Source organism: Etheostoma spectabile, chromosome 9 (assembly GCF_008692095.1).
Source record: "Etheostoma spectabile isolate EspeVRDwgs_2016 chromosome 9, UIUC_Espe_1.0, whole genome shotgun sequence".
In the NCBI taxonomy this organism is placed as follows: Eukaryota; Metazoa; Chordata; class Actinopteri; order Perciformes; family Percidae; genus Etheostoma; species Etheostoma spectabile.
In genome coordinates this window covers 11,778,260-11,804,656 of record NC_045741.1, presented here as the reverse complement: position 1 = coordinate 11,804,656, position 26,397 = coordinate 11,778,260, and the positions used below count along the sequence as shown (strand labels likewise).

The following is a 26,397-nucleotide window of genomic DNA, read 5'->3' as shown; positions in this document are numbered from 1 at the left end:
CATCAATCGAGACCAACGCAAATGGAACAAAACAAGCAATTTGGATTCAATCTAACAATTAGTCAATTAATCCCCCAAAAAAGTAATTTAGTTTGCATCCACATAGTGACGTCTGTATTTTGACCACTATATTAGAAATGTTGCTGTTAATAGTATGATTTTTATAAAATGCTTTCCAGAAAAAGGTTTCTTTGAGTTGCTGAAATCTGCTTTACCTACACATTGAAATGAGGGACATCAAGAACAAAATACACTTAAGAATATGAAAATGCAATATCATTAAAAAAAAAAGGATTCAATACTTAACAGCAGTGTTAGAGGTTGTGTTGACACATGGATGCCAATCATTCACGCATCTTCTGGTTTTATGGAAATATTGACTTGACATTGACTATATGACATTTTAGGTTGCACCTTGGTGTAATAATAGAGGAAGTAGTCTCTATGTCAACCTTTAATGGTTGCCTGCAAAAATGGATGGTGGAACCTCCTAGACTTAAACACATAGGAAAGTATATATTTGTAATGAGTTTCCCAGAGGACCAAATGAGAGAAATTGGTTACCATTGCTGCAAACAACAAGGATGTTGTCATATCTGGATCTGCATAAAGCTAAGGACATAAAGAGATGTATACACACTTGTTTCCTATGCTTTGTTAAAATGTTACAATTGTTAGAAGTAAAAAGAAAGAAAGAAAGAAAGAAAAAAAGAAAGAAAGAAAGAAAGAAAGACTGAGCTTATCTCTATTCCTAAACCTGAGAATTTGGAGACATATGCAACTGCTTCACCCTTGGCAGACTTTATGAAATAATGTACACTAACTTCAAGGACAAAGGATGTATATAAAAAGGAGGATGTCTGCTTGTCCTGCAGTGTGAGAAGTGTAGGGCAAAGAGTTTGAAAGGAAGAGCAGTGTGTGTGTGTGTGTGTGTGTGTGTGTGTGTGTGTGTGTGTCTGTGGGTGGGTGGAGGAAGGGAGGGGGTTTATATTCCCTATGGTGCCATCTAAGGAAGGTTCTGGGCCTGAAACTGTCTGAATGGATGGAATGTTTCTTCAGACGTCCCAGAAACACATTCTTCCACCGCGGGACCTCGGTTTGTCTTTTCTTGTTCCAAATTCACTCAATTATCCCCGACTGCTCTAAACATTCCAGGAGCCCCACATTCCTTTTTCCACTCCAGCCAGGATCACCAACCACCACCACCCTCCTCCTAACACTAACACCTGCCCCCACCCAGACTTTCTTTCTTTTCCATCATTCCTCATCACAGATGGACGTGGCCCAAGAAAAGACCCTCTCTTTCTCTTTTCTCTCCCCATGCTGAGGAATTTGGGTTACATTAGATGAAGGAAAGCCCTCATTCTTCAGGCACACCTGGCTGGTACATTGTGCTACTATAAAAGAAATGAGTGAAAGCAGACATGATCCTCCAGCTGTGGATGAAGCAGCACCAAAAAGCATCACCTCTTAGTTGCCTAGGATGATTAAACTCATGATGGGATCCTAGACGTCTAAAGTGACATGCGTGATTACACCAGGTGCATCGGGCATATTTAACTTTAAGCAGTCAGGGAAGTTTATTAACTTAATTACGCCAAAGAATAAAGTGATGAAACGACATGACATGAAATTATAAAAAATGTATATTACTAGATGGAAAGGATTGTATTTTTGAGCCATTTCAATAGCAGCTGCAATAGTGTCTGATTCAAGCTGTTTTTCAGCTAAGGCATTTTGTTGAGTACAACAGTTTTGTTAAGAGGCTTGAGGAAAGAGTGAAGTGACATTTATTATCACACACTATTGTTCAAAACTAGTTGTTAAGGTCTTTTGTTGCACTCCAAAATGAAGTGAAAGAAACTCGTAAAAGGTTGTACAAACATCCACAAGGGGAAAGCTGTGGAAAGCTTTGACAATGTGATGCTGGGGCTAGATATCCAAAAATGCTAATTGCAGAGGAACGTTTGATTTTTACACTAAATGTACCCATCACTACAATGAGTGTTTTGAAGTTGATGCATCTGGTAAGATATGTGTGCCATTTAAAGTGGCCAGGAATGTAAAATAAGGACAATAATTGTCTTGTTTTTGACAACACATGAATTTGCATGCACAGAAAGTAACGTGTTTTGGCAGTGGCGTGTTAAGTAAGGTATCTTATTTACTGCACCTTCCTGAAATGCAACATTGCAGCAGATGTTGGTGTTGCTTTCCACATTTTGCTGCACAAGAACACAAAAAAACACCTCTAGTTTCTTCTTGTTAGCTATATGCCAAAGATCACTAACAGGAGATATACTACAGCCATGTGCTGGTCGTATGCACAAGATCAGACAGTAGTGGAATTGTTTCATGTAGGCATAATAATCTTTGGGAAGAAATTACACAACAAAGTGTGCTTTTACAAGATTATGAAACAGCCCTCCTCACTCAAGGCCTTTACATTCAATTATGCCAAGGTAACAAAGACCACAAGGCTGAACAAATCTACCAAGCCTGGACTGCACCTTTTTCCTTTTAAAGATTCAGGAAATGTTACAAATCCAATGAAATTGACGTGAATCTACGATTAACGGAGTTCTGCCTTTTCAAATCTACATAACTTCAAAACTTCATTCAGTATTTTAACCGTTGGCCTCATCGCTGACCTTGTTCACACAAGAATGGCCATAACTTAGCAAACTTCCTGCTGCTCCATGCGCTGACAGAGAAAGGAAGTGTTACCAGTTCACACTGCATACCAGTTATGACATTTATCTTGAATATACTACAATGGAATCTGTTGTTTAAATATGCCGGGCCATGCTGTTCTGTTCCATCTGTCACTTGGACATAAATGGCGAGGCTGAGGGCTTCCCGCCACAGACCTGGTGGGATCTGACAATGAGTTTCCAATACATTGAGCCACAACACACAAGAATCTCTCTCAAACCTTTTGTGAGATTGGAGGTTGTGGAGCTGCTCAGATAACCATGCTACAGAGCTGTGAGAATAATCCAAAGGTCATTTCTGTAAAGGAAAGAGACACCCTCTTAATTTTGGGAAGTGTGTGTGTGTGTGTGTGTGTGTGTGTGTGTGTGTGTGTGTGTGTGTGTTTTTGTGATGTATATGCGTGGGTGAGATGAGGGTTCTCAGACAGCCTTAGTGGAAACTATTATGCCAGGGCAATTGCAACACGGAGAAGCATGTCCAGCTTTTGGAATATTTCCTAAACCAAACGGGTAATTAAGGAATTTTACTTTAAGGAAGATTACTGCGTGTTATTCTCCATTGACGTACAATGACAACACTGTTTCCTATCACCATAACACACACATGCGGCCATATGCATGCATGTGAACTCACCTACACATACACACACTGGGAAGACTTTAGGGCAACACAGTAGAGGACAAGCAAACAAAGCATGACATAAGACCTGCTGTCCAAACAGCGAGAGACAATAAACTGGTATTCCACGAATTTGGTGTTGCACTTCCACAAAATTAGGAGACTTGAAATGATCAAAATGATCAAAATCAACAGACAAGATTTTCAAACGTTTGGTGCCTTGATCAATTGCCAAGAATTATGCATCCTACATTTCCTATAAGCAACCATTAGCATGTTATGTAACTATTGCTGCCTGTTAAATGCCAATGTTTTTCAAACTCCATGGCCACAGTTTGTACCACGTGATTTCTGTTACAAATATTCATTTAGTCTCCAAGCCTGAAACTGAGATGATGAGTTTAACAGGGTTACTTTTTTTCTCCAAACATTTATTTTCAAAGCTGTTTTCATAGTTGTACTTGTCATGAGGAGCAAACTGATATTGATGTGTCAAATCAATAGTGTCCCTTTAACATCTTAAATGTGACATTAGCATAGGCAAATGAGCATACATTAGCATAATGTAGCTTGGAAATACACACAAGACACCACTGCAAATTTGCTCACAAAGACACGCCTCCTATCCAAATGGGCTTCACACGCACACGCACGCACGCACACACGCACACACACACACACACACACACACACACACACACACACACACACACACACACAAACCTCACACAGACTGTGTTGATCTGTTCACAGTGTAGGCTAATCATATAAAATCATATTCGAATTATGCATTGACATTTGGACATTGGCCATTTTTAGGCTATATAAAAAACCTAAATATCTACAACACAAGACCAGAGAAAGCTTAAAAGCTCAACCTGTCCACAACTTTTGCTGAATGAATCTGTTCAGAATCAATTTCAGCTGCTCTGACTCACATTTATTTAAAGGGAGCACGATGATGATTCATGCTTTCGCAGATACAAGCCGATTCATATCTCATCAGAGTCTCAACTACAGTCCGCAGAATAAACAGAAAATAAAATGAGTCCAAACTCACCGGAGAAGCTCTCCAGCCGTCTCGTTCACTGCTGCTGTCTCAGTGTATCGTCATGTTAAAACTACACGAGGTTACAGGGGAGAGAGAGGTGAAATGTCCGATCCTTACAAACACAAATAAACAATCTACCCGCATGCTAAATGTCCTCTTTGGAAACTGCCAGCCGTTCATGGAGATAATAGCCTAATGGTTTTATGTTGCGTCTTTACGCATTTCGTTTCCATCTGGTGAAAGTTTTCATAATTTTGAAAACTTCACTGGAGAGGACTTATTGAGAACCCCGATGTAAAAAATGAAAAAAAATAAATGAAGTAGAGACAAAGACTAACAACTTGTCTCCCCCCACCAACACCACAACATCCCTGGTGGAAAATTGGATCTCTTTACCTACAACGGGACCCCCTTTCCCCCCCCCCAAACGTGATGGACACATTGCGTGAAAAGTTAAATTGCCTCAAGGAATGAATGCAAAGGAATTTCCCTGCATGAAGAACATATTTAACAAGCCTTTAAGCTGTCAGGAATGCTTTGTGGTCTGCTGGCCAAAGGGAGAGAAATATGTTAATAATGTAGGCTACTGCCATACCAAATATGGCAATATTGTTACGTCTGAGCTCTGGTGCGCATCTGGAAACGCTTAGCTCCTCTGAAGGCACTGGAAAGCCAGAAATAGACTCTGTTAAACGTATTTCTGCCCACACCGTTAGACTCTAAAGATGAAAAAAACAAAAGCTATTTTAAACGTGGCCACTGCAACATGCTGTAGCATTGTAGTTAACTAATCAGGAAGAAAAAAAACATTACTGTCACAAAAATTACAAGAAGTCCATTATTCCTAAGGGGACACTGTATAAGTAATAGTGAAATAAGTTTAAAGCCAACTTATTTTTTGGCACGTTTTCTACGCACTGCTTTAGGGTATTTGGCATGTTTTATGATTTTTTTTTTAATCGATACGTTTAAAAACTACGCACTGAAACCAAGAAGTCATGCAATACCATTTTTTTACTCATTTGTCTATAAAGTGACAAGAACATCACAAGAGAACAAATTAACAATAAAGCACCTCAACTTCTACAGAAAAGTCCTCTGAACTAGAGTTGATAGATGTGAGAAGAGAACAGAGGAAGAAAATTAAAGGGGGGATAAACAAGAAGAGAAAAATGTGAGACGGAAAAGTGTGTTCAGATGGGATCCAGGGGGGAAAAATCCATTTGAGAAAGAAAAAAAAAAGAGAAAGGTTTAGACAGGGTGGAGCTTAGGTCTTGGATGGAAAATGCGCCGAGAAACATTCCTGGCATAGTTTGGGAACAGTTCAGCAGGCAGCCCAGGAACGACGTCAGCTTCCCACTACGGTATAAAAGTCCGGAGGTGGCCGGACCTCAGCAGACTGCAACCGCTTTACCGAGAGTTTCAACTACTCTAAAGGAGCCTCTAACACCAGAGACTACCAGCAACAAATCAAGACAAGACGACTGAGCGAGGGAATACCTAAGGACTCCTCTGAAGACAGACTATAACTAACGTTTCACAAAACTGGGACCAGGATTCCTCTTTAACGCGCAGAAGACATTTTATTCAAGATGCTGATGCTTACTGTTGTCGTTGCCTTCCTTGGAAGCTTTAATTTGGTAAGTAACTTCTCTATTTCAATCTGAAATAATTTCCTGTGTTTAGCCTAATGAGAAGGGACATATGAGCACGTTTCTTTAAACAGGATGAAATGAGGACAGCTTTTCGATATTTGTGGGATCTGCTGTGTGGCGTGGCTTTGAAAGTGTCAGTCGTTAATAGATGATTTGGTTGTTGGCCGTACAGGTCGTCTCTTCCTCCTCTTCCTGCCCCTCCGTGTGTGAGTGTCCTATGGAGATGCCTAAGTGCACACCCGGCGTGAGCGTCGTCCTGGACGGCTGCGGCTGCTGCAAAGTTTGCGCCAGGCAGCTGAACGAGGACTGCAGCCTGACCGAGCCCTGTGACCACACTAAAGGGCTGGAGTGTAACTTTGGGGCCAGCTTTGCTGCTGCTACTACTCGTGGCATCTGCCGAGGTATGTATAAAGACCACCAGCTCCACATGTGCACGCTTTTGTCTTTTTTTCTTTAAGTAAGGTGTGTTTTAATTAAGTAGACCTGAGTGATTTCAGCACTGTGGAATGCAGATAGAAGGAAACTAAGACTAAACATCAAATATAGACAGCCCACTGTGAAGGGAAGGAGACTCATCAGGCAGCCTGAAGACTTTTACAGTTTAACTGATCCTTACCTGGCAGCCATGTGATGTGTTCAGCAGACGTTTAGAGCAGGAAAGAATAACATTCCTTTCCTCCTGTTTTTCTCCCCTTGCAGCAAAGTCAGAGGGCAGACCCTGTGAGTACAACAGCAGGATCTACCAGAACGGAGAGAGCTTCCAGCCCAACTGTAAACACCAGTGCACATGCATCGATGGGGCAGTGGGATGTGTCCCGCTGTGCCCGCAGGAGCTCTCCCTGCCCAACCTGGGCTGTGCCAACCCAAGACTGGTCAAGGTAGCAGGCCAGTGCTGTGAAGAATGGCGGTGTGATGATGGCATGGAGACAGACATCCTGGAGAAGATCTTTGGCAAAGACATTATGACTGATGAGTCGGAGAGAGACCTCACCAACAGGAATGAGCTCATTGCTATCGTGAAGGGAGGACTCAAGTCTCTAGCTGGTAAGAAAGCTGTTTTTTATCCTAGAACTTTTCTGGATATGAAATAGAATATCTTGAAATATGTAGGATTTTAAGATGCTTATGTTTTTTTTTTGTTTTTAATTTGATTTCTTCTTTTAATTACAGCCTTTAGACCACAGCCTGAAGTTCACATGTTTGACAGCCAGAAGTGCATTGTCCAAACCACACCCTGGTCCCAGTGCTCCAAGAGCTGTGGAACAGGCATCTCCACCAGAGTCACCAACAACAACAACGAGTGCAAGCTGGTCAAGGAGACAAGAATCTGTGAAGTGCGGCCATGCACCCAGTCACCTTACTCCAGTCTGAAGGTAACCTTGAGCCACTATGGCTGAATATGATGGAGTGATGCATCATACTGTTAAATGCATCACTTCTGGGTCTGAGTGCACGACTAATCACCATCTCCTTGTTGTTTATTCCTCTGCAGAAAGGAAAGAAGTGCAGCAGAACCAAGAAGTCCAGTCAGCCGGTGAAGTTTACCTACGCCGGCTGCGCCAGCCTGAAGAAGTACAGGCCAAAGTACTGCGGCGCCTGCGTGGACGGACGCTGCTGCAGCCCCCATGACACCAGAACCATCCGTGTCAAGTTCCTCTGCGAGGACGGAGAGACCTTCAACAAGAACATTATGATGATCGAGTCCTGCAAGTGCAACTACAATTGTCCCCATGCCAACGAAGCCTCCTACCCCTTCTACCGCCTCTCCAACGACATCCACAAGTTCAGAGACTGATTGGTAAAGAACGTCCAAACCCCTCAGCAAGAGAATGAGATGATCCGCAGCACTGGCAGCCAATGGCAGTCCAGATGAATGCAGGGGTGTAAATAGACCATCAATCAACTACCAGCTTCTTGTTGTAACTAGATTCCCAAGGAATTGTGGGCTTACATCATGAGGACTTTATGAAGTGCACTGTTTGCTGTGACTACATCAGCATTCTTAACTAAGAACTGCTTCATATTAATGGAGCATCAGAAGTAGCTTCGTTATGGAGCAATATGTAATTAATATTTGTACATTTATGTTAGTCGCTGATATCAATTCACTGTGTATATTTTGATCCTTTACAACAGACATGACCCAGACTGTAGACTTGTGTGTGTATATGTAGATATGCACATACGCAACTTCAATTAGCATACCATCCTGTATCTTAAGAACAACACACCGCAATGTAACCTCTGGACTTGTTTAACAAGTGTGTGGTTTCATTCCTTCCTGACGTGGGCATTATTGTTCATGTTTTGTGGCAGCTATTGAACTCCCTTCATGAAAAAAAAAGACAAAGCGAAACATGTCAAAGGATGAATGAATGTTTTTATTATTGTTATTAATATTATTTATCAAGAAATGTAGCTACTTTATTTGGATATTATGTGTCATACTGGAATAAATTGTAAAAATGATTTAATTTTATATGCCACAAATAAAACTGATTTATTTATGAAATATGACACTGCCTGAGTTCAGTCTGTTCAAACTACTCTGCAGAGCGGTGCAAACTAAGTACTCACATGCACAGGGGAGGGGAGGATATGTAAAACCACTATTTCCAAAGGAAATCCTCCTCTTATATCATTCTTTAAACCCAACAGATTCTCAGACAGACAGAGACTGAGCAGGGTCAGTCTGTTCTTATATAACACAACCTTGGAGGCTCTCTCCTGACTTTCTGTGCTTTGGAATGCCATTCTGCAGTGAGCTAGCTTGCTTTCATTTGATCTGCCTAAGCCATACACTTGACTGATTTTGAGAGGGGGAAAAAAGATTAAGTCCACAAGTAGCAATGAGTATGGGAGTACGCCAAGAATCTTAAGTGCTGCTCTGAATGGGCTGGGATTAGACACCATGCAAGGGGGACAATGACTATTATTGTATACAATGGGCTGTATACAGAGAATGCATTCCCGGGTAAGCTTTTTTTCACAGCGGACTAGCACTCCCAAATTGCCCTAATTCATTAGCAGTTGCCTTTAAAAGTGAATTAGTTACATTGGCCTCTGTTGGCTCCAATACCACAGGGGGCTACTAAATAGTTGTAAACAGCCATGCAAAGTAGAAAAGGCTTAAGTCTGTCGTCCAGGTTTCACATTCAGAGGCATTAAGAAATACTATTATGAGGTAGAAATAGGGGAACATAGCTTCTGTGGCCATAGAAACTTCTAATTCAGTTTTCCAGCTACTGAAACAGTGTGTTGCTACTGTCACAAACACCACTTGACTCCCGCTTTGGTGTTTTCATTACATACTGTATGTTTACATGAGCTCAGACTGGTCCTGCATGCTTTAAGCCTTTTGGGTTTTATGACCCTAAGGTACCTAAACACCCATGAATATGAAATGCTTAATTGAAGAGCACAATAAGTATCAGTCTGAAAAGGATGTTTGTTATTTTCTTTTAGAAAGAATTTGCCAGGATTTCATGGCAGATGCTTGCACCTGGTATGAATAAACACCTAGAGTGCAGTTTGAACTGGGGCAGGGAGAGCAGAGCTCTGGGGCAACGACCGAGTTTCTTTTTTTGATCCAGGTAGAGGGAGTGGCTCAGGAATGCAGCAGTGGCTCAGAAAGCAGACATCCTGATGGGCGGCAGATGTTGGAAAATATTTCAGAGCAACATGTTCACTTTAGCTAAGAAGATTTTCCAAATATACACAAACACTCCCAAGTACTCACTTCTATCCACAAAAGACATCTCCACACAAACAAGTATGAAAGCGTGTCTATCTGGAGGTGAATGGCTCTCCTGCACAGCTGCTGGAAATAAGTCTTAATCGAGTGTATTTAATAAGAGGTTGAGCAGGACACATTGCCTTTGATTGAGCTGCATACCTCACAGGATGTGCCCACTGAGGTTTTACAGATTGCTCACATGAAAGGCTTTTGAGGTTTACCTAATCACAAAGATGTGTGGCTACCTCTTGCAGCAAAGATTTACAGTCCAAACACTTTCAGGGAGCACACTTTTTGCTCACTTTCTGTTGCTGCCTAAAGAAGAAAATGTCCACCTTGTTCAGAGTTTGGAAATTGCCAAGCAATAGGGCTGTTGTTTGTCTTGTTGATACAATGCAGCCAACCTGGTTATGTAATGGCATCTGTATGTTACGTGAGCAGTACCTTCGGTCATCGGTAGCATTCCTTTATAATGTACAGACAAGCACAGTGGTGAGGTTTACAATCCCTCAGCCTTAACAGAGGACCCAACGATCAGGATCATTGTGAGAAATAATTCACAGTGTCCCTGCCAACACAACACAAACATATAAAGACTATCGCTCTCAGACAAACAGGCAACAAGGCTCTCTCACACACATGTGGCTCTCAAACATATGCACCCCTGCAATTAAATCAATCACCGACTACCTCATTCCCTAAACCCAAAATGAGTTTATATGACAAAGATATTAGCATTACAGCTTCATGAAGCACTACGTAATGCTGTGCAACCAGAAGCTAACAGGATCAACAGTGGTCATTACAACATTCTGGAAGCTGCTGAGCACTGATGTCATTTAACAGCCCCCCTGTCTATAACCTCAGATTAATATTTACTGTTATGAAGACCATGGGGCAAGAAGCAAGGAGGGTTGGAGGATGGCCACCAAGTACAAATGTAGAGGCAGTCATTTGCTTCAGAAAGCACCATCTGCTGGTCAAAACAGGAAAATGCATTCTGTGTATGAAATGTATTAAGACTGACTCTCCTAATTACACCTGCACATTTTTTTAAATTGTCAAATGTGTGGCTGAAACAGAGTGAACATCTTACAAATTATATAATTACCATGTATTTGAATATGAAATGTTAGATTTCTCTCAGAGAAAAAGTGACATAAAAGACATCCTTTTGCCAAATCCTGGCAGGGTGTGGGACCCTATTGTTGCACGCACGCACGCACGCGCACACGCACACACAAACGATTACATAAGAATTACTGATGAGGCGCTTAAGGGAAAATCAGAGTCGATTCCCTCCCAGGCTGTTGGATTGTTCAGTCGGTCCACAGAGGGATGCTGGCTACTGAGTGATTATTTACTCAAAAAAGCTGAGTATTGATGGGATAAGCAGCACTAAGTATTGGGCGTCTTGAGTCTCAGCCCAATGGAGACTATGTTGGACTGAATAATCTCCAAGGGGGCACATACCGTCAACAGCTGAGCTAATGTTGGCATACTTCCCTTAAAACGTTTAAGGGATTTAACACTACACCGCCTTACTTTTAACAATTATGTATATAATGTAATGATCTTTAAACAAATTAAAAGTGTGACGCTTTTGACCAGTCCTTTCCAAAAACAGAGCTACTGCCTTCTAGTTTCCACGGTTAGTCTTTTAAGAAACTGGTCACATGAATGCAGAGAAGCTAAGATGAGTGGACCCCAGAATCCGGATTTTGCAGACGGTCCTACGGAACATTAAGTGACAAAAGTGATGTATTTTCCTACTCTTCCTGTCTCCCCCATGCTGGGTAATTGGTGCCTGGTTTCCACTATTGTGAAGGGATAGAGGCTAGTAAGCCTTAGTCATTATATTGACACCCACTTTCCCCTGCATCAAAATTTCTGATTTCTTTTGCATCTTTTGATCTTTGGAGCTAACAATGCTTGTGCCATGGAAATATAGCTAATGAGGCAACTATGACTCGAGGCTTCGTGCACTAAAAAAGAAACAGATACAAATGTAAGGAAAGAAGCACATTTGCAATCACCAAATGTGACTTTACATTTAGTAGTCTTAATGCAATAGCAGGCCTAGAATACGCCCAAAGGGATCCTGAATTTCTTTCCCTAAACACCAAGAGCACCTACACAGAGCTGATGCTTGAAAAACCTCCACTTCCCTGCCTTTACTCAGTTCGACGGAGCAGCAGTTTTACTTGTTCCTCTTAAAGTCTGAGCACCACATACTATCCCTGAATAAATAATGAATGAGGTTTGAAATAGTACGTAGATGTTAGTAACATACCTCTCTGTTGATCTAACACTCCATCTTGCCCTCACTGACTCTAAAAAATACTTGACCTACCTTACATAGGGCAGCAACTTGGATAACACATTACCTCAGGACATGACCAGACACACCGATTTTACCTTAACAGCAGTTATAGCCAAAAAGAAGATCAATTATGGCAGATCAGATTATCAATCATCTACACCTAAGGTGTTTGTTTTGGACGGTCCAAGACAGGCAGACATATCCACTAACAAGTCCCCCTAGAAGAACTATGGAGTACCTAGCTGGCAATTTGTCCAGGACCCCCACTTAAGCAGCAGTGCTCAGCCGGGCACTCATGCCCAGAAAATGAGACAGCCCAGCACCTACGGTATGTAGTAGCTGATGGTGGGGTGCCCTGGTGGCTTAGGGGTTTAAGTGCCTTGGTGGCGTATGGGTGACCTATTTCTAGGTTTCTACCTTTAAGGCCCATTTTTTTCTATATAAAGAAATTAAAAAATACAGCAAAAAGTACAAAATAATAGCTAAACCTGTGTGTATGGGTAAGCACAAGTATTGGACCAGTTTGCTTTGGGAGACCCGACCGAGAGCTATTGACAGCACAGCGACTCTAGTCATGGAGGCATGCAAACTCCCCAACAAAACTGATTTAAACATTTAAATCATCCCACATGTGTTTGCCGATTGTGATTGCAATCTCAAAATTTGCTCCATTATTTCAACCAGATCCAATTAAAGGTCTGCAACTGGGAAATGAGGATTTAGGTTTGATTGATGGGTTACATGCCATTGGGATTCTTTGGTTCTCCCTCTTTTACCTTCCAAACCAATAAACTGTGGATAGAATAACGTTCGGACAAAGCAACCAATAATAGATAGTTTTGTGAGGCTCAACTGCACATGCTCTAAAAACAACTTCACCACGATAACTCCAGGCTGATAATAAAAGAATAACAGACAACAAGCAGGCTGCGTTGGTTCGGACTGTCAGACTGACATAAGACAGACAAACGGGAACAAGTGAATCACTTCCTGCAAATAAGTTCTCCGAGGTGACTGCAGTGACAACATTGCTGGTCTGCTTGTATTGAAGTGTGGTAGTGGCTTTATTTATACTAACAGCAGGATGAATTCAATCAACCAAAGGCTCTGAAGTTGTCTGCCTCAATCGGTCTTAAACAGGTGATTAAATAAGTTTGTAATACTCAAATGTGACCAGCATGTTATGAATATGTACTTATGAGGGAAACATTCACAAAGATTGAGTCTCTGCATCCTGGAAAGGTAATGTTTTTGTTGACCAAAGAAAACTTGTAAAATTAAAAAACAATATCTGGTTTCAGATGTTGTTAGCTCTACAAGCTCGACAATGAACAGGCCGTAGAAAACCACTGTGGTACAGCATTTCTTTTTAAGAAACAGGTGGCCTTGTTTCATGGTACTTCTGTTAGTTCTGTTTATGTTTAGAACAGTCAGATAAGCGAAACATCAGTTGAATGTCAATTGAACATGGGAAATGTGCATGCAAAATTAATACTTGGTTGAAGATGAAAAGGGTTTGATTTTAAGCACTGAAAATGTTTTCTATGTTTGTATTCATCAAGTTTTTGCTTGATACATGCTTCTGTGTGCCAAATGACAACCACAATGTATGCCATGTGAAAATGTGTGACATCAGGCTCTGGAAACGTGGTTTCGTGCTTCACTACCTGCCGTTCTGATGAAGACTTCTGCAAACATAAGCCCGTTTCTGGATAAGGCCACCACAGCAGAGCCATGTCCCAAAGCTGGTCTCATAAAAACTAGCTCTGCACGCATCACAATTGAGCCCTGCCCACTAAATCAAGACAAATTAAGTGCAACTATAGAAATCTCAAAGCCCTATTTACTTAAATTGCAGGACTTATTTCCAATGCCTGTGTTCTTCACAAACTAAAAAAAGGTCAAATTTACTTTTAACAGTTAACAGAAACCAAAGTAATGCTTTTGTGTGGTCCCATTAAGTAACTTTATTGAGACAGAAAATTAAGAGAACTGCTAAAATAAAATGGCTGGTAATTCAACACAGGCAAAGCCACAACAAATAAAAGGAACAGATGTGTAGGCACCAAAGGTTACGACGTTGTGCTTTCATCCACTTGGTGATATGTTGCATGACAAACCGTGTATTAGTCTGCTCAAAAGCAACCACACATTAAAGTACTGTGTGTTTTGATTCTGTATGGACAGCAGATGATGAATCCTATCGAACTATATCACAAAATACTCACTACTGTGTGTTGCATGAGAAGACCCAACACAGCACCACTGCAGACACAGCATCTCCGTTGGTACCCTTAAGGAAAAGATCAACATTTTGGAAAATACCTTTATTTGCTTTCTTGCTGAGAGTGAGCACAGGTTGTTGGATTTTGGCAAATTCGGACTGAGCCAGCCAAGCTGTTCCCCGCTTTCTAGTATTTATGCTAGGCTAGTTATTCAGCTGTCGGCTAACACTTTGTTTTTAACAGATAAATATGAGAGTGGTATCGATCTTCTTGTCTTATTCTAGGCAAAACCGTAAATAAGGATACTTCCCAAAATGTCAAACTATTCCATTATATCTTTGCATGGTCAAAACTTGCCAGATCATTCTTGTACATTCAGCTGTGTTCAGAACAATAGCAGTGTGTTTAAAAGTGAATAATGGTAAAAATCCTTAGAATAGCTTTTATTTCCATAATATTAATGCATTGGGAACACTGCACATTCAATTCCAAATCAAAACATGACCAAAATTGATCAAGTTTGTGTTCTACCTTTACAGAACGTGAAGAAAAAGGAATATTAGGACGTTTAAAAAAAATAAAAAAGGTTTGCCTTACTTTGAATCGCAGCACTAATATTTAGTTGCATAACCTTTATTTCTGAGAACTGCTTCACATCTGTGTTGAATGGAGTCGACCAACTTCTGGCACCTGTGAACAGGTATTCCAGCCCAGGACGATTGAACTACATTCCACAGCTCCTCTGCAGTACTGGGTTTTGCCTCAGAAACAGCATTTTTGATGTCACCTTTACAAGTGTTCTTGATTGGGCTGGCTACTCCATAACATCAATCTTGTTCATCTGGAACCAAGACTTTGCTCGCTTACTGGTGTGTTTTGGGTCTTGTTGAAAGACCCATTTCAAAGGCATTTCCTCTTCAGCATAAGGCAACGTAACCTCTTCAAGAATTTGGATGTATTGAAACTGATCTATGATCCCTGGTAATAGGCCCAACACCAAAATATGAGAAATATCCCCATAACATGATTTTCATTTGCCAATCCTTTACTGTCTTCACAGTGTACCGTCTCTTGAATTCAGTGCATGGAGGTCGTCGGACAAACTGTCTGTGGCCCCTAGACCCAAAAAGAACAATTTTTCTCTCATTAGTCCAAAGAATATTGCGCCATTTCTCCTTTGGCCAGTCAATGTGTCTTTTGGCAAATTTCAACCTATTAAGTCTTTTTTTCAGCGATGGAACTTTGCAGGGGGGCTTCTAGCTGATAGCTTTGCTTCAAATAGCCTTCTTCTGATCCTAACGGTACCAACAGGTAACTTTAAATCTTCTTTGATTTTCCTGGAGCTGATCATTGGTTGAGCCTTTGCCATTTTGGCTATTCTTTCATCCATCTGAATGGTAGTTGACTGTTTTTTTCCCACGTCGGTCAGAAATAATTTTGCCTCAGCAGCCTATAACTTTCTGCACTTCTTTATATGTTTTCCCCTCTCCAATCAACTTTTTAATCAAAGTCCGCTGTTCCTCAGAGCAATGTCTGGAACAACCCATTTTGCTGAGTAGTTCAGTGTGAACTGCACTATAACCAGCATGCACAACATTTGGTTCCTTCCTTCCTTAAATATGGGCCATAATTGACACCTGTTCCGACACAGAATCAATCACCTCACTAACTGAACACAACACTATTGTTTTGAACATGCCCCTTTCAATTACAGATTCGATTACATAGAATGAGCAGCATGTATGTCATGACTGTTGGGTCTGTTGGTTTTCTATGACTCTACAACACTTACTAGTAAATTATTTGCGTTGTTGAAATAACACTTCTACCAAGAAATATGATTTATGAGGTTAGTGATGTTAGACTGCTATTATTTTGAACACAACTGTATTTCTAAAGATGAGGTCCAAAAAAAGCTGAAAGAAACATTTCTGCAGCAAATTACAAGCAATGCTTTGGGCCGATTATTTTTATTCAGTAAATTGTATGAAGGCCCAGCTGGATATTACATGAGCACATGGTCCAAAATGTATGGCAAAACCAGTATATTAAAATGGCAAGCAATAAATGAGTTAGGGATCTCTGTGTCTTCCCTTGCAGAGGGATGCGCAGTCAGATGTGAGATCATTGCCTTCGACTGCAAAAGGGTGGAAAATGCGTCATCACAGCCCAGACATCAAAGAGGGCCCATCCATAGGGGTTAACATCCAAATGATGTTAGCAGAGGTTATGAAACACATCTATAAACACAGGCCCCACCAATGAGCTACACTGTCAGTTATTACTGGCACTCTGCTGTCGTAATAAACTAACATTTGGGAAGAATACGGTACGTAGAGGCACCACATGCGTAAGAACATTCACACAGAGAGACACCCCGGAGGTGTCAGAAAAACGATGAAAAATTAGACTAATGGTCTTATTGAAGCTCGACCGAAAGGAGAAATTTGTTGATCTTAAAAAAGTGATGGGGGCAGAGTGAGGGGTTAGTTTCCTTAAGTTTTCAATTAAACAAATAGTCAACAGAGGGACACATAAACTTATCAGTGTTAAACACAGACTTTTCTTTAACTGCTGAGCTTTATAATACTAAAAAATCTGAGAGCTTAAAGCACACTAAAGACATACTAGCACAAGACATTAAATCAAACCCTTTATACTGACATCTATTAGCAGTAGTTTCAATGCGTTCAATCTTACCACATGATCTTTACCAGGATATGTTTGTCCATTTGGAAATGGAAATGTTTATTTTTATTCGGAACACTTTGAGTCCATGTTTGCTCAAAATTGAGTTTCTCAGTGCAGATTGTTGATCTTGGAAACAGGACTTTAAACAATTTCACCTCAAGATCCACTTATAAGGTGTTGTGGAGATTTTGATCCTATCAGATGATCATTACGAACAGATAAGAGTCTGACAAAGATGATCAAAAGCTCCAAAACAGCTAACAAATGAACTTTAAAACAAGGATTATAGGTGTGCCCTGTTGGCTTACCTGGTTGAGAGTGCGCTCCATGTAATAAGGCTCAGTTATTGCTGCAGCGGCCTGGGTTCGAGTCTGACCCGTGGTCCTTTGCTGGATGTCATTCCACCTCTCTCCCCTTGTCTTTTCTTCATCTGTCATTTAAAGGGGGGGGGGGGGGGGGGGGGGGGGGAGGGGGGGGACAACATGCAGCAACAGGCCGCGGTCGGATTCAAAGTCAGGCCATACGTATGATACCCAGCCTACACGGGGCGCACACTCTACTGGGTGAACTAGAAGTTGGCCACAAAATAAGAGCTAATTGATACATACATATGAGATTAGTTAAAATCTATACTTTTAATTTGCTTGGTGTTATACTAATGTCCAAATCCACTACACATAGCAGCAGTATAAAACAAATACAAAAAGATTTCAAAAAAAAAGTCTTTATTTAAGAAAGAATGCTTCCAGACAGATTAGCTAAATCTGAATCATAAATATTAACATTGATATGATTCCACACATAAACAATGCAGCGGTATCAACCATGGTTCTTGTTTCTTAATACAATATGTTTAAAACAACTGAAAACACTGTTGCGTGGCATTGGTCCATTCTACAGTACACTGACACAAGATTGATGACTTCCTGTCAGATATGTCAGCCTACTCATTTATTTCACTCTGAACATCTGGGCATTATCATTCCAGTCCACAGCTGTCAGAAGCATTAGTTGACTCATTTTCATAATGACAGAGATTGGTATGAACAGGCCCTAGCTCTTTCACAGCATCCTCCTTAGTCATGCTGACCTCAGCAGTCTTTGACAGCTTAATTGTCATCATGGAACCAGAAATGTCCTTATTTATACACTGACCCCTGCTGCTGTCACTGTGTTTATTAAAACCATCATCAACATTAACATCCACACTGGCTGCTGGTTTATCTTTAATCACCTCTATGTCATTAGCAGGGCTTTTGGCTCTATTACAGCCCTTTCCACATGGGGTTTTGTCTTCAGTATTACCTTCTTCCCCCTCTTTCTCTTCATCACTACTGTCTATGATCTCTCCCTCTTCTATCTCTCCCTTCCCTGCTTCCATCTTGGCCCATTTCACTTGCGGGGGTTCAGTTTTAGGTCTGGTCTCTGGGGTTCCTGTCCAGATGTTGGTCCCCCCCGCAGTGCAAGCTCCTTCGAGGGATGGTGAAACTTGGATCACATTGTGCTTCTCTCGGTGCACCCCTTCCTTCTTTGTTGCAAAATGATTGCAGGCTGATGCAGGTTCAGCTGAAACAATATGACCCGATTTTTGTAACATGATAAAAAACATGATTTAAAAACGTTTCTTGCAACAGTAAAAGTCTTGCATGTCCAAGTGTATACAGCAGTCATCAAATTGGTCAATTGCACAAAGAGGGTTCGAGCACAGCTGGGGTCATGCTTAAACACAAATGGTGAGAAAGATGGGAGAGGACAGGCAGTTTGTGAATGATGACGCTATGGTTTGGCTCCCTGCTGGTTTCCAGAATGAAGCAACGTGCCAAGCAATTAGTTATGCAATAAAGTAGGGTGGATACGTGTGAAAGAAAGGCTGCAGAATAAATGACGGCAAGAACAATAATTGTGAATTATCAGCAATTACTCCCCAAAATGGTCTAATCACAATCTGCTTTATTATAAAACGCATGAACCCATTTATATCAAATTTACTCTAATTGTCTAAATGACACTTTTACCAACACATTTTTGCCTCTATCCCAAGAAATGGTTAGCAAGCTGAGCCTAACTATGTAATAGAAAGATTAATGTAATTCAGAGTTTCTTCTTTGTTCTGTAACACAAGATAATAATTAAAAAACTATGATTAACCATTTATCTTCAGCACGGGCCATTACTCATAGAATTTAAAGGCTTCAACATTTTTGACCCTAGAAAATCGAGGTGAATTAAGAGTTTGAGTCTTGGGTTGAGTGCATTCTCAACTGACCATAAATAAAAAGTATAGGCCGGCTTTAGTCCAATATTGGAAAAACATAACTGATGTAAAGAAACATTTAAAAGAATTAGAACAGAATAGAAACCTAGACTTGGCTGTTGCCTAATGTTAATCTTTTCATTAGAGACCTGTCAATAAATCTTGTTTGTGTCTTATTTTTATAACCATGGTTCTTTGAGTACCATGAGTAAGATGTCTCAGTATTATGCTGCCTCCAATGTTCACGTACGTCGTGATTTCACCACCTCTATACATGGGCGACACAGTGTCCCATGCAATTCAAACACCTCTTCTCGCTTCAGAAGTTAAGCCATCTTTCCCTGTATAACAAGGCTAGCCTAATTAGCCTGGAAAAACATAGTGGAGCAGACAGCACCTGTAAAAGGTTAGATATATTTGCAGCAAAGGGTCAGCCTTGACTGGCTGAATGCAGTTTAAACTAGAAAGCTGCAAGTTAGGAGCCTGCTGGACTCTCAACATCACTTTATCCTCACTGGATGTGTCGCTGCCAGTGTCCGATTGTTCTTTATCACTTCCTTCCTGGCTTCCCATGCCATGGCATTTGCAATTAGCAGGATGTTTCTGTGGCTAACATTATAGCAAAACAGTGTGGCACCAAGGCCTTATCACTGAAAACACACACACACACTCAGACTAGAATTACCTCATTCGTCATTCAGCCCGTCTGGGTCTCAGTGTAATGATACTGGGTTAGTGTGGTCGTTTGTGACCAAACTAACCCTACTGAGATATACACAGTTTGACCACACTGTGCACATGTGAGTGGGAGCAAACTGTTCTATGCTTTTACATGATATGCAGTCCTACTTTGTCATGACTCGTCTTGTCCTTAAACATTAGACACTGGAAGAGATAAACAGGTGAGAAAAGCCACAGACTAATCTCCTGTTTTCTCATTTTTTGTCATTTCACAACTCCTGAGATCACCACTCAAAAAAAAGCTATGTTTGATCCTCTTTTTGGCCACTGTCGCTGTTGAGGTTGAGTTGCTGTGTGTGATGCTGAGCAGAACACCCTCATTTCCGTTGGGGTAGCATGTTGCCATAGTGAAAAATAAGGGAACAGGGAGTCTGAAAGTCTCAGCTGGAGAAACCAGGACATGATACAATGCTGTTGGAATTGGACAGTGGAGAGGGGTTGGCGTTTTGGGGCTGGGAAGGCTTTGACTCATGTTGTATGTCCACCCTTTGGTTTAGTAACAAGAAACATACACATTAAGCTAAATATAGTGCTGAGAAAATTAGTTCTTTCTAATAAAGCATTAGTAGGTTAATGTTGGGGCAGACGTTAGCTTAAATCCATGACATTTAAAGCGAGATAAGGATGTCTGTTTACCTGGTCCTTTTAGTTGATACTCCTTCCAATGATCTCCAAGGACAATATGCAGCACAGGATATTCAATCAGTGTTTTGTAGATTAGGTTGTCCCTTAGGGTCTTGCAAATGTCCAACTGATGGTACCTATTTCAGATAAAATGAGGCATAAAAAAAGGCAATTACAAGACAACTTAGTTACAGCATGCTAGGTAAATTATGTGAATTTGGCTCATTTTAGGTAATTTTAAGTTTGCTACGTAGCAACAAAGACAGAGCAAAAATGGTCACTGTTAAAACCTTTTAACTAGCAACTGCTGCTCTTTATTTCCAGCAGCCTGTGGCACGTTGACGGCTGAGAATCTTTTGACGATTGATAGAGATTAAAGTCATGACTTGGCACATTGAAGATCCTGCTTGGTGTTCATCTCAAGAGATGGAAATTTCTCACATTAAGCGGGTCTCTTACCCCTCCTTTAGCTTTTTGTATAAGATGACATCAGTCTAGTCTTGTCTCTAAGTAGTCCTGTCATGCATTAGGAATGGTCATAAATCACCAGACTAAATGGTTAACTGGATTCTTGTGAAACAAGGCTTGCCTCTACACTCAACTGATTCAGAACCATCCAGCTTAGGCTGTCAACACCAATATATGAGGCATCATATATTTTGGATACATATGGTAATTGGCACTATCCCCATCAAGTGTCAAACCCGTGCCAGACTAAGGATTGTTGAGCCATTGTTTGTTTTGCTAAAAGCAGAAGCAGACTGAGAACCGCCCAAGTAGACACCCACTCACAAAGCCAATCAAAGCTGTCTGCTTTAATGTGACATTTACAGGTCTTTACTGGTGGGCCAACTTCCAAGAAGCCCTCCCTTCCCACAAATACAGGGCAAAATGTCAATGAGATAGGGATCTAGAGAAGGGACAGCCTTTGGTTTTCAAAACACAGGGCATTTCTTGTTACAGTACAACAATTGGTTGCTGCAGGGTATTTCTTGCAAATCCCCACATCAGAAGAGTAGAATTAGCCTATGTAAAGATATATTCTAGGTTAGAAGGAAAAAAAGGTACCAATGACAGGGTCAAAGATTAAGCATTGAAACCATTCTGTGAAGCTGGTATGTGCAAAGGCATTAAAGAAAGCAGGATATCTACACTTAGCAATGTGCATAGCAGACAGAATACTGTTTCCATCTGATGTGGTTTTATATCTAACATGTAATTAATTATTGTTTCGTGGATGTTTTTTTTATTTTTGTGGAAACAACGTAAACAAAAACCGAAGCAAAGCAGATTGTGGCTCCCTGTGATGCTGGTGCGACTGTTAAAGGTCTGGCCATTTCTAGAAACACGGCAGGATGGCTCAGCCAAGAACACGCACACATCTGGTCTCTATATAGTGTTCTAGTGAATGAACAGAACAGAGGGCAAGCCTGATTCTCTTTAGGGAGGTTCCTATTGTTTTCCCTTCTACTGCTAAGACCCAACAGCTCAGATATAGCAGTGGTAATGTGTATGGACAAAGAAACTGCACATATTTAGATATAAAAAACTAGGCCTGCACAATTCAGGAAAAAATATGAATTACTTTTTTTTTTAGCTTAGAATTGATATCACGATTCGCTGCCATGATTCTTTTCTCAAAATTAAAAAAAAATTAAATCGCTTATAATGGTGAATCAAGATTGTGATTTTATAACGGCTTATCGTACAGGCCTACTAAAAAAACACATATTGTGTAAACTCATAATGTTAAAAACTCATAATAATTTAGTGCAAAAATAAATCTGACCTGTTCCTGGCTGCCTGCTAGTTGGTACCAGCTTTGCTTTGTTAGATTGACTCACTGTCTCAAATTGTAAGAAATCTGTTCGTGTTTGGGTTATTGTTGTATTTGGACATTATTTGCATGCTGTTGGCTGCAAAAGGCTTCCAGGATTGTGAGGATTTTTTTATTTTAGTTTAAAAAAAAAGAAAAAAAAGAAGAAAAAAAATGTAATTGTTGTTGCCAATATTATGTCCTCTGTGTTATGTGTTCTAAAGAAATGAAAGTCAAGGGTCACATTTATGAATGAACACATCAGACCATGAAAGATGCATACCCCCATGAATGCTGCTCTTGCCAAACTGTTGATGTGAGAATTTGCAGATCTCTGAAATATGTGAACCAATGTATAGCATGCACATTTTGGACAAAATAAACAGTGGATTTGAAGAAAATGTTCCAATGACATTGCAACTTATTATGAGTGCTACCCATATGTTTGTTGCTTTGATCTAAAAGCCATCAACCACTATCCAAAGCAACATTTTTAAATATATAGTAGGATTATGCTTAAGTTTTTGCATAAGCATTTTTGGATGGAGGTGAAGATTGGATTGACGAGTTTCATGTGTACAAATGAGTGTACCACCAGGCCTTTAAGGAGAAACTGCCCCCCCCCCCCCCAAAAAAAGGCAATATTTCTATATTTAACAGATTATAGTAATCATCCTTACTATGACAGCAATCTTTTCACCCTGCCTTCAAATGTGGGCGTTCAGAACACATCCACAGTACAAACTCTTGCCTTTAAACTTGGCGTGACAACTCAATGTTTGAACTAGTTAGTTTCAAGCATATCCTGGGCTATAATCTCAAGTACAGCTGAGGCAGACTGGAAACTCAATAAATAAGGATTACCACAGATTTATGCAGGTATAACAATTACAACAATCCATCTGTGACACTGAACAGTTATGCAATATAATCTGCTTGCTATTTTAGTAACAATACCCAAAACCAGTCCAGCATTGCAGCAGACATGAGGAAGCATCTGCTGCACAGAAACAAACTTGAACATTGCTTTAGGTCAAGCTGAAGGAGAGCGCATCAACAGGCACAGAAGTGCTAAGGAGGTGGTTTGCCACAAATATGTGTGAGAAAGCACTGCTTGGACAGGACAGAAACATCACTGTCTGATGGGTCCACAACACTGGTTAAAAAAACTACATAGAGGTTTCCTTTTTTGGCTGAAAATGTCAAAACAGCATTTCTACTTCTGGAACGTCCACAGGCTGGCTGAGAGGAAAAGAAGAGGTAAGGGAAAGCAGGAAAGGGCATCCTCTAGATCTGAAGAGTTGGATGAATACAAAAAAAACATGAAAAATAACATAAACAAACTTTCAGAAGGGTGTGAATGGTTCTCTTGATGCAAAGTCTGTCTCCTTTCCAGTAAGAGAATGTTGACTGGTTAAACATCTATGTTTAGTTTAGCACAAGAGTGCCTTTATTGGAGTGGGTTGATATTCCAGTAGACATTTAACAACAAAAACATGCAGTCATAGCCTTTGTGTTAGCAAACTTAGCAAACAGCCTTTACGTAGCCATGACTACTGCTGTCTATGACTTTATAACATTAATAATAGAGTTTCAAAATGAATAGCTTTCTTCAGCATTATTCAAAAAATGTGGAGGCCCCATTGTGGTTGCAATGCTTTGACCTTGTTTGGGACCCCTTAAATGGGATGTGAGCTCATTCTTTAGGGGCCTCTCTTCTTATTAGAGCTATAGTATGCAACCATGTTCCTGTTATGTAACTGTACCTAGTTAATGTAACAAGCGTACTAATTTCCCCTCACTTCCATTCATCCATAGTAAATTTTGTATAATATTGACAATAAACACTAAATAAAAATTGAACTACGGACTTAACAGTCCTTTATCATACAACCCCATACTCAAGCTCTTTTAGATATGACAAGCAAAGGTTACTTAGAGAGAAAGTGGGACGTAGAGAGAGATTCATGCAACTAAACTAATCATTATCACAGACTTGACAAGACACAGTCAAGATACAGTTGTCTTTCTCCAGGTCTGATGTACAACTGCGACTGTGTCAGACTAATACCTGTTAGGAGTCATTTATAAGATATTTCTCCGGAAACTGGTAACACTGTTGTGAATGTTATGAATCATTTATTTTTTTATATTTATTTATTTTTCAGAAAATGCTTGTGCCCACTCCAAGCAGGATTGTCATAGCCTGAAATAAACCAGGACATCCTCAATCCATAGATATGTTGGTTCTCAGTGGACAAGTTTGAATTTTTGTACTTATATTAAAAGAAGAAAAAAAACTTTGTGCTTAGTATGTGAACAGTAAACGTGCCATTAATTAAGTTTTCCAAATGCCTGCGCTCCAGCTCAGATTATTACCAAGGTGTGCCTTGGTTGTGTAGGTGTAAAATAGTCTGCATCCAAATGAATATCATATGAGCAAAAATTAAACCAGATACAACTATGGCAGTATGCAAACTCTTATTAATCAAAACATTTGATTATTACCCACCTGTAAATGTTTATAACCATGCTGGAGGTATTAATGAGTCATTAGATTAGTATGTTTGTGTGTGATTAGGGCTCTTTGTCTTTAGTAGTTATTTAGCATACTGGCAGTTCCAGCATTTCTTCTTTGTGACTAGGGACTGTCCTGATCTGAAAACATAAGACAGCATATATATTGCTTTCCTGCCAATTTTTCCTTCCTTGTTATATTAATCAGAAGCATACTCTGAGCTGTCCTCACAGTCAATTCATTACCAGGTAGTCCTTTTTAAGAAATCTGTTTTTTGGGGGGTGAAAAAATATGCAGAAACGCTCTGTCTCAATGAGCTTCATATATTATTAGTCTATTTGTATGCAGCATTATAAACTACCTTGTAATGACAAATGTAATATGCCTGTAATGCCATTATAAAGGTGACAAAAGTGTGTGAGTTCAGAGATAATGACACATTCAAAAAAACTCAAACTCTCATTAAATTCATGTAAGGGTAAAAGGTGGCAGCCTGGCAGCTCATGGTAAATTATGGTCCGCATGTCACATCTCTACACTCGTCTTTTAATAATTCCTCCCTATATGTTGCCATTAAATATAATGTATCTGCTTAGAAAGTGTGTAAAGCCGTAAAAAAACAAAAAGGAGTATGTGTGGGTGTCAAAAATGAAGGATGGGAGGTTTCATGACGTTTCATACTGGCCGGGGGGGCAATGATTATGAGCACAAAGGATCATCATTCACGCCATGACTAAGTGGAAATGGAGGACAGCCAAAGAATCGAAAGTAGGCGCAGCAAATGGGTGCTATAACCACCATCCAGCTGACCCCCCCAAAAAAGACAAAGAGGACAGAAGCTATGGAAACGTGAGTGAGAAAGAGAGAGAAGGAAAGCAGGAATGGAAGATTGAGATAACATTTCTTGATCAATGGCATTAATGTTGGAATCAAAGTCAAAAGGGGAGGAGAAACCCTTCTTAATATCTGCCAAAAGTCTGTGTAGCTTAGCAGGAATTTACAAGTCAGTGATGTCATGCTTATGAACAAATTATTTTGATTTGATGCACACATTTGAAAAAATCAGTCACGATTGGCAAGTCTGATTTAACGGTCTGAATGGTCACACGGACTGGATTCCTCGGCAATGAAAGGATTCTGACACATTTTAAAAAATGAATATAAACCCTGTATATATCTTTAAATTATATATTAGTACATAATAAGTGTTTGTTTACTACTTTGATGTATTGTGCAAGGCAACATGTGTGACTCCAATCACCTGCATCACCTCCACTTGTTTTGGCTGTATACATTTTTGTTGGTATCTGTATAACTGCATTGCAACTTAGTACTAAATTCTTCTAGAGACGGATCCATGTGACCAATATTAGCTTATTGTAGGTCAGTATCAACAGTATTGTCGTTTCTATGGGAATCAAGGATGTATC

At 40.2% G+C, this 26,397-nt stretch overlaps 3 protein-coding genes across 3 annotated transcripts in view; 1 reads left to right on the top strand and 2 right to left on the bottom strand.

Annotated features, from left to right (window-relative positions):
* Positions 1–4,896, bottom strand: part of ddah1 (dimethylarginine dimethylaminohydrolase 1) — a 75,373-nt gene extending 70,477 nt beyond the window's left edge. The window contains exons 1-2 of the mRNA XM_032525151.1: positions 4,781–4,896; positions 4,394–4,427 (exon numbers count right to left, since the gene is read on the bottom strand). The gene's annotated coding sequence lies outside the window, so the exon portion shown is untranslated. The remainder of the gene's footprint in view (positions 1–4,393; positions 4,428–4,780) is intronic.
* Positions 4,897–5,748: 852 nt separating this feature from the next.
* On the top strand, positions 5,749–8,518 carry ccn1 (cellular communication network factor 1). The gene is made up of 5 exons (XM_032526411.1): positions 5,749–6,024; positions 6,212–6,440; positions 6,739–7,083; positions 7,210–7,412; positions 7,532–8,518. The coding sequence occupies exons 1-5, from the start codon at positions 5,977–5,979 to the stop codon at positions 7,832–7,834; spliced, it is 1,128 nt and encodes a 375-aa protein (XP_032382302.1). The 5' UTR covers positions 5,749–5,976; the 3' UTR covers positions 7,835–8,518.
* Positions 8,519–17,721: 9,203 nt separating this feature from the next.
* Positions 17,722–26,397, bottom strand: part of znhit6 (zinc finger HIT-type containing 6) — a 28,125-nt gene continuing 19,449 nt past the window's right edge. Inside the window, exons 9-10 of the mRNA XM_032525636.1 lie at positions 20,646–20,770; positions 17,722–18,580 (exon numbers count right to left, since the gene is read on the bottom strand). Of these exons, the coding sequence (XP_032381527.1) occupies positions 17,994–18,580; positions 20,646–20,770 (712 nt within the window). The 3' untranslated portion in view covers positions 17,722–17,993. The remainder of the gene's footprint in view (positions 18,581–20,645; positions 20,771–26,397) is intronic.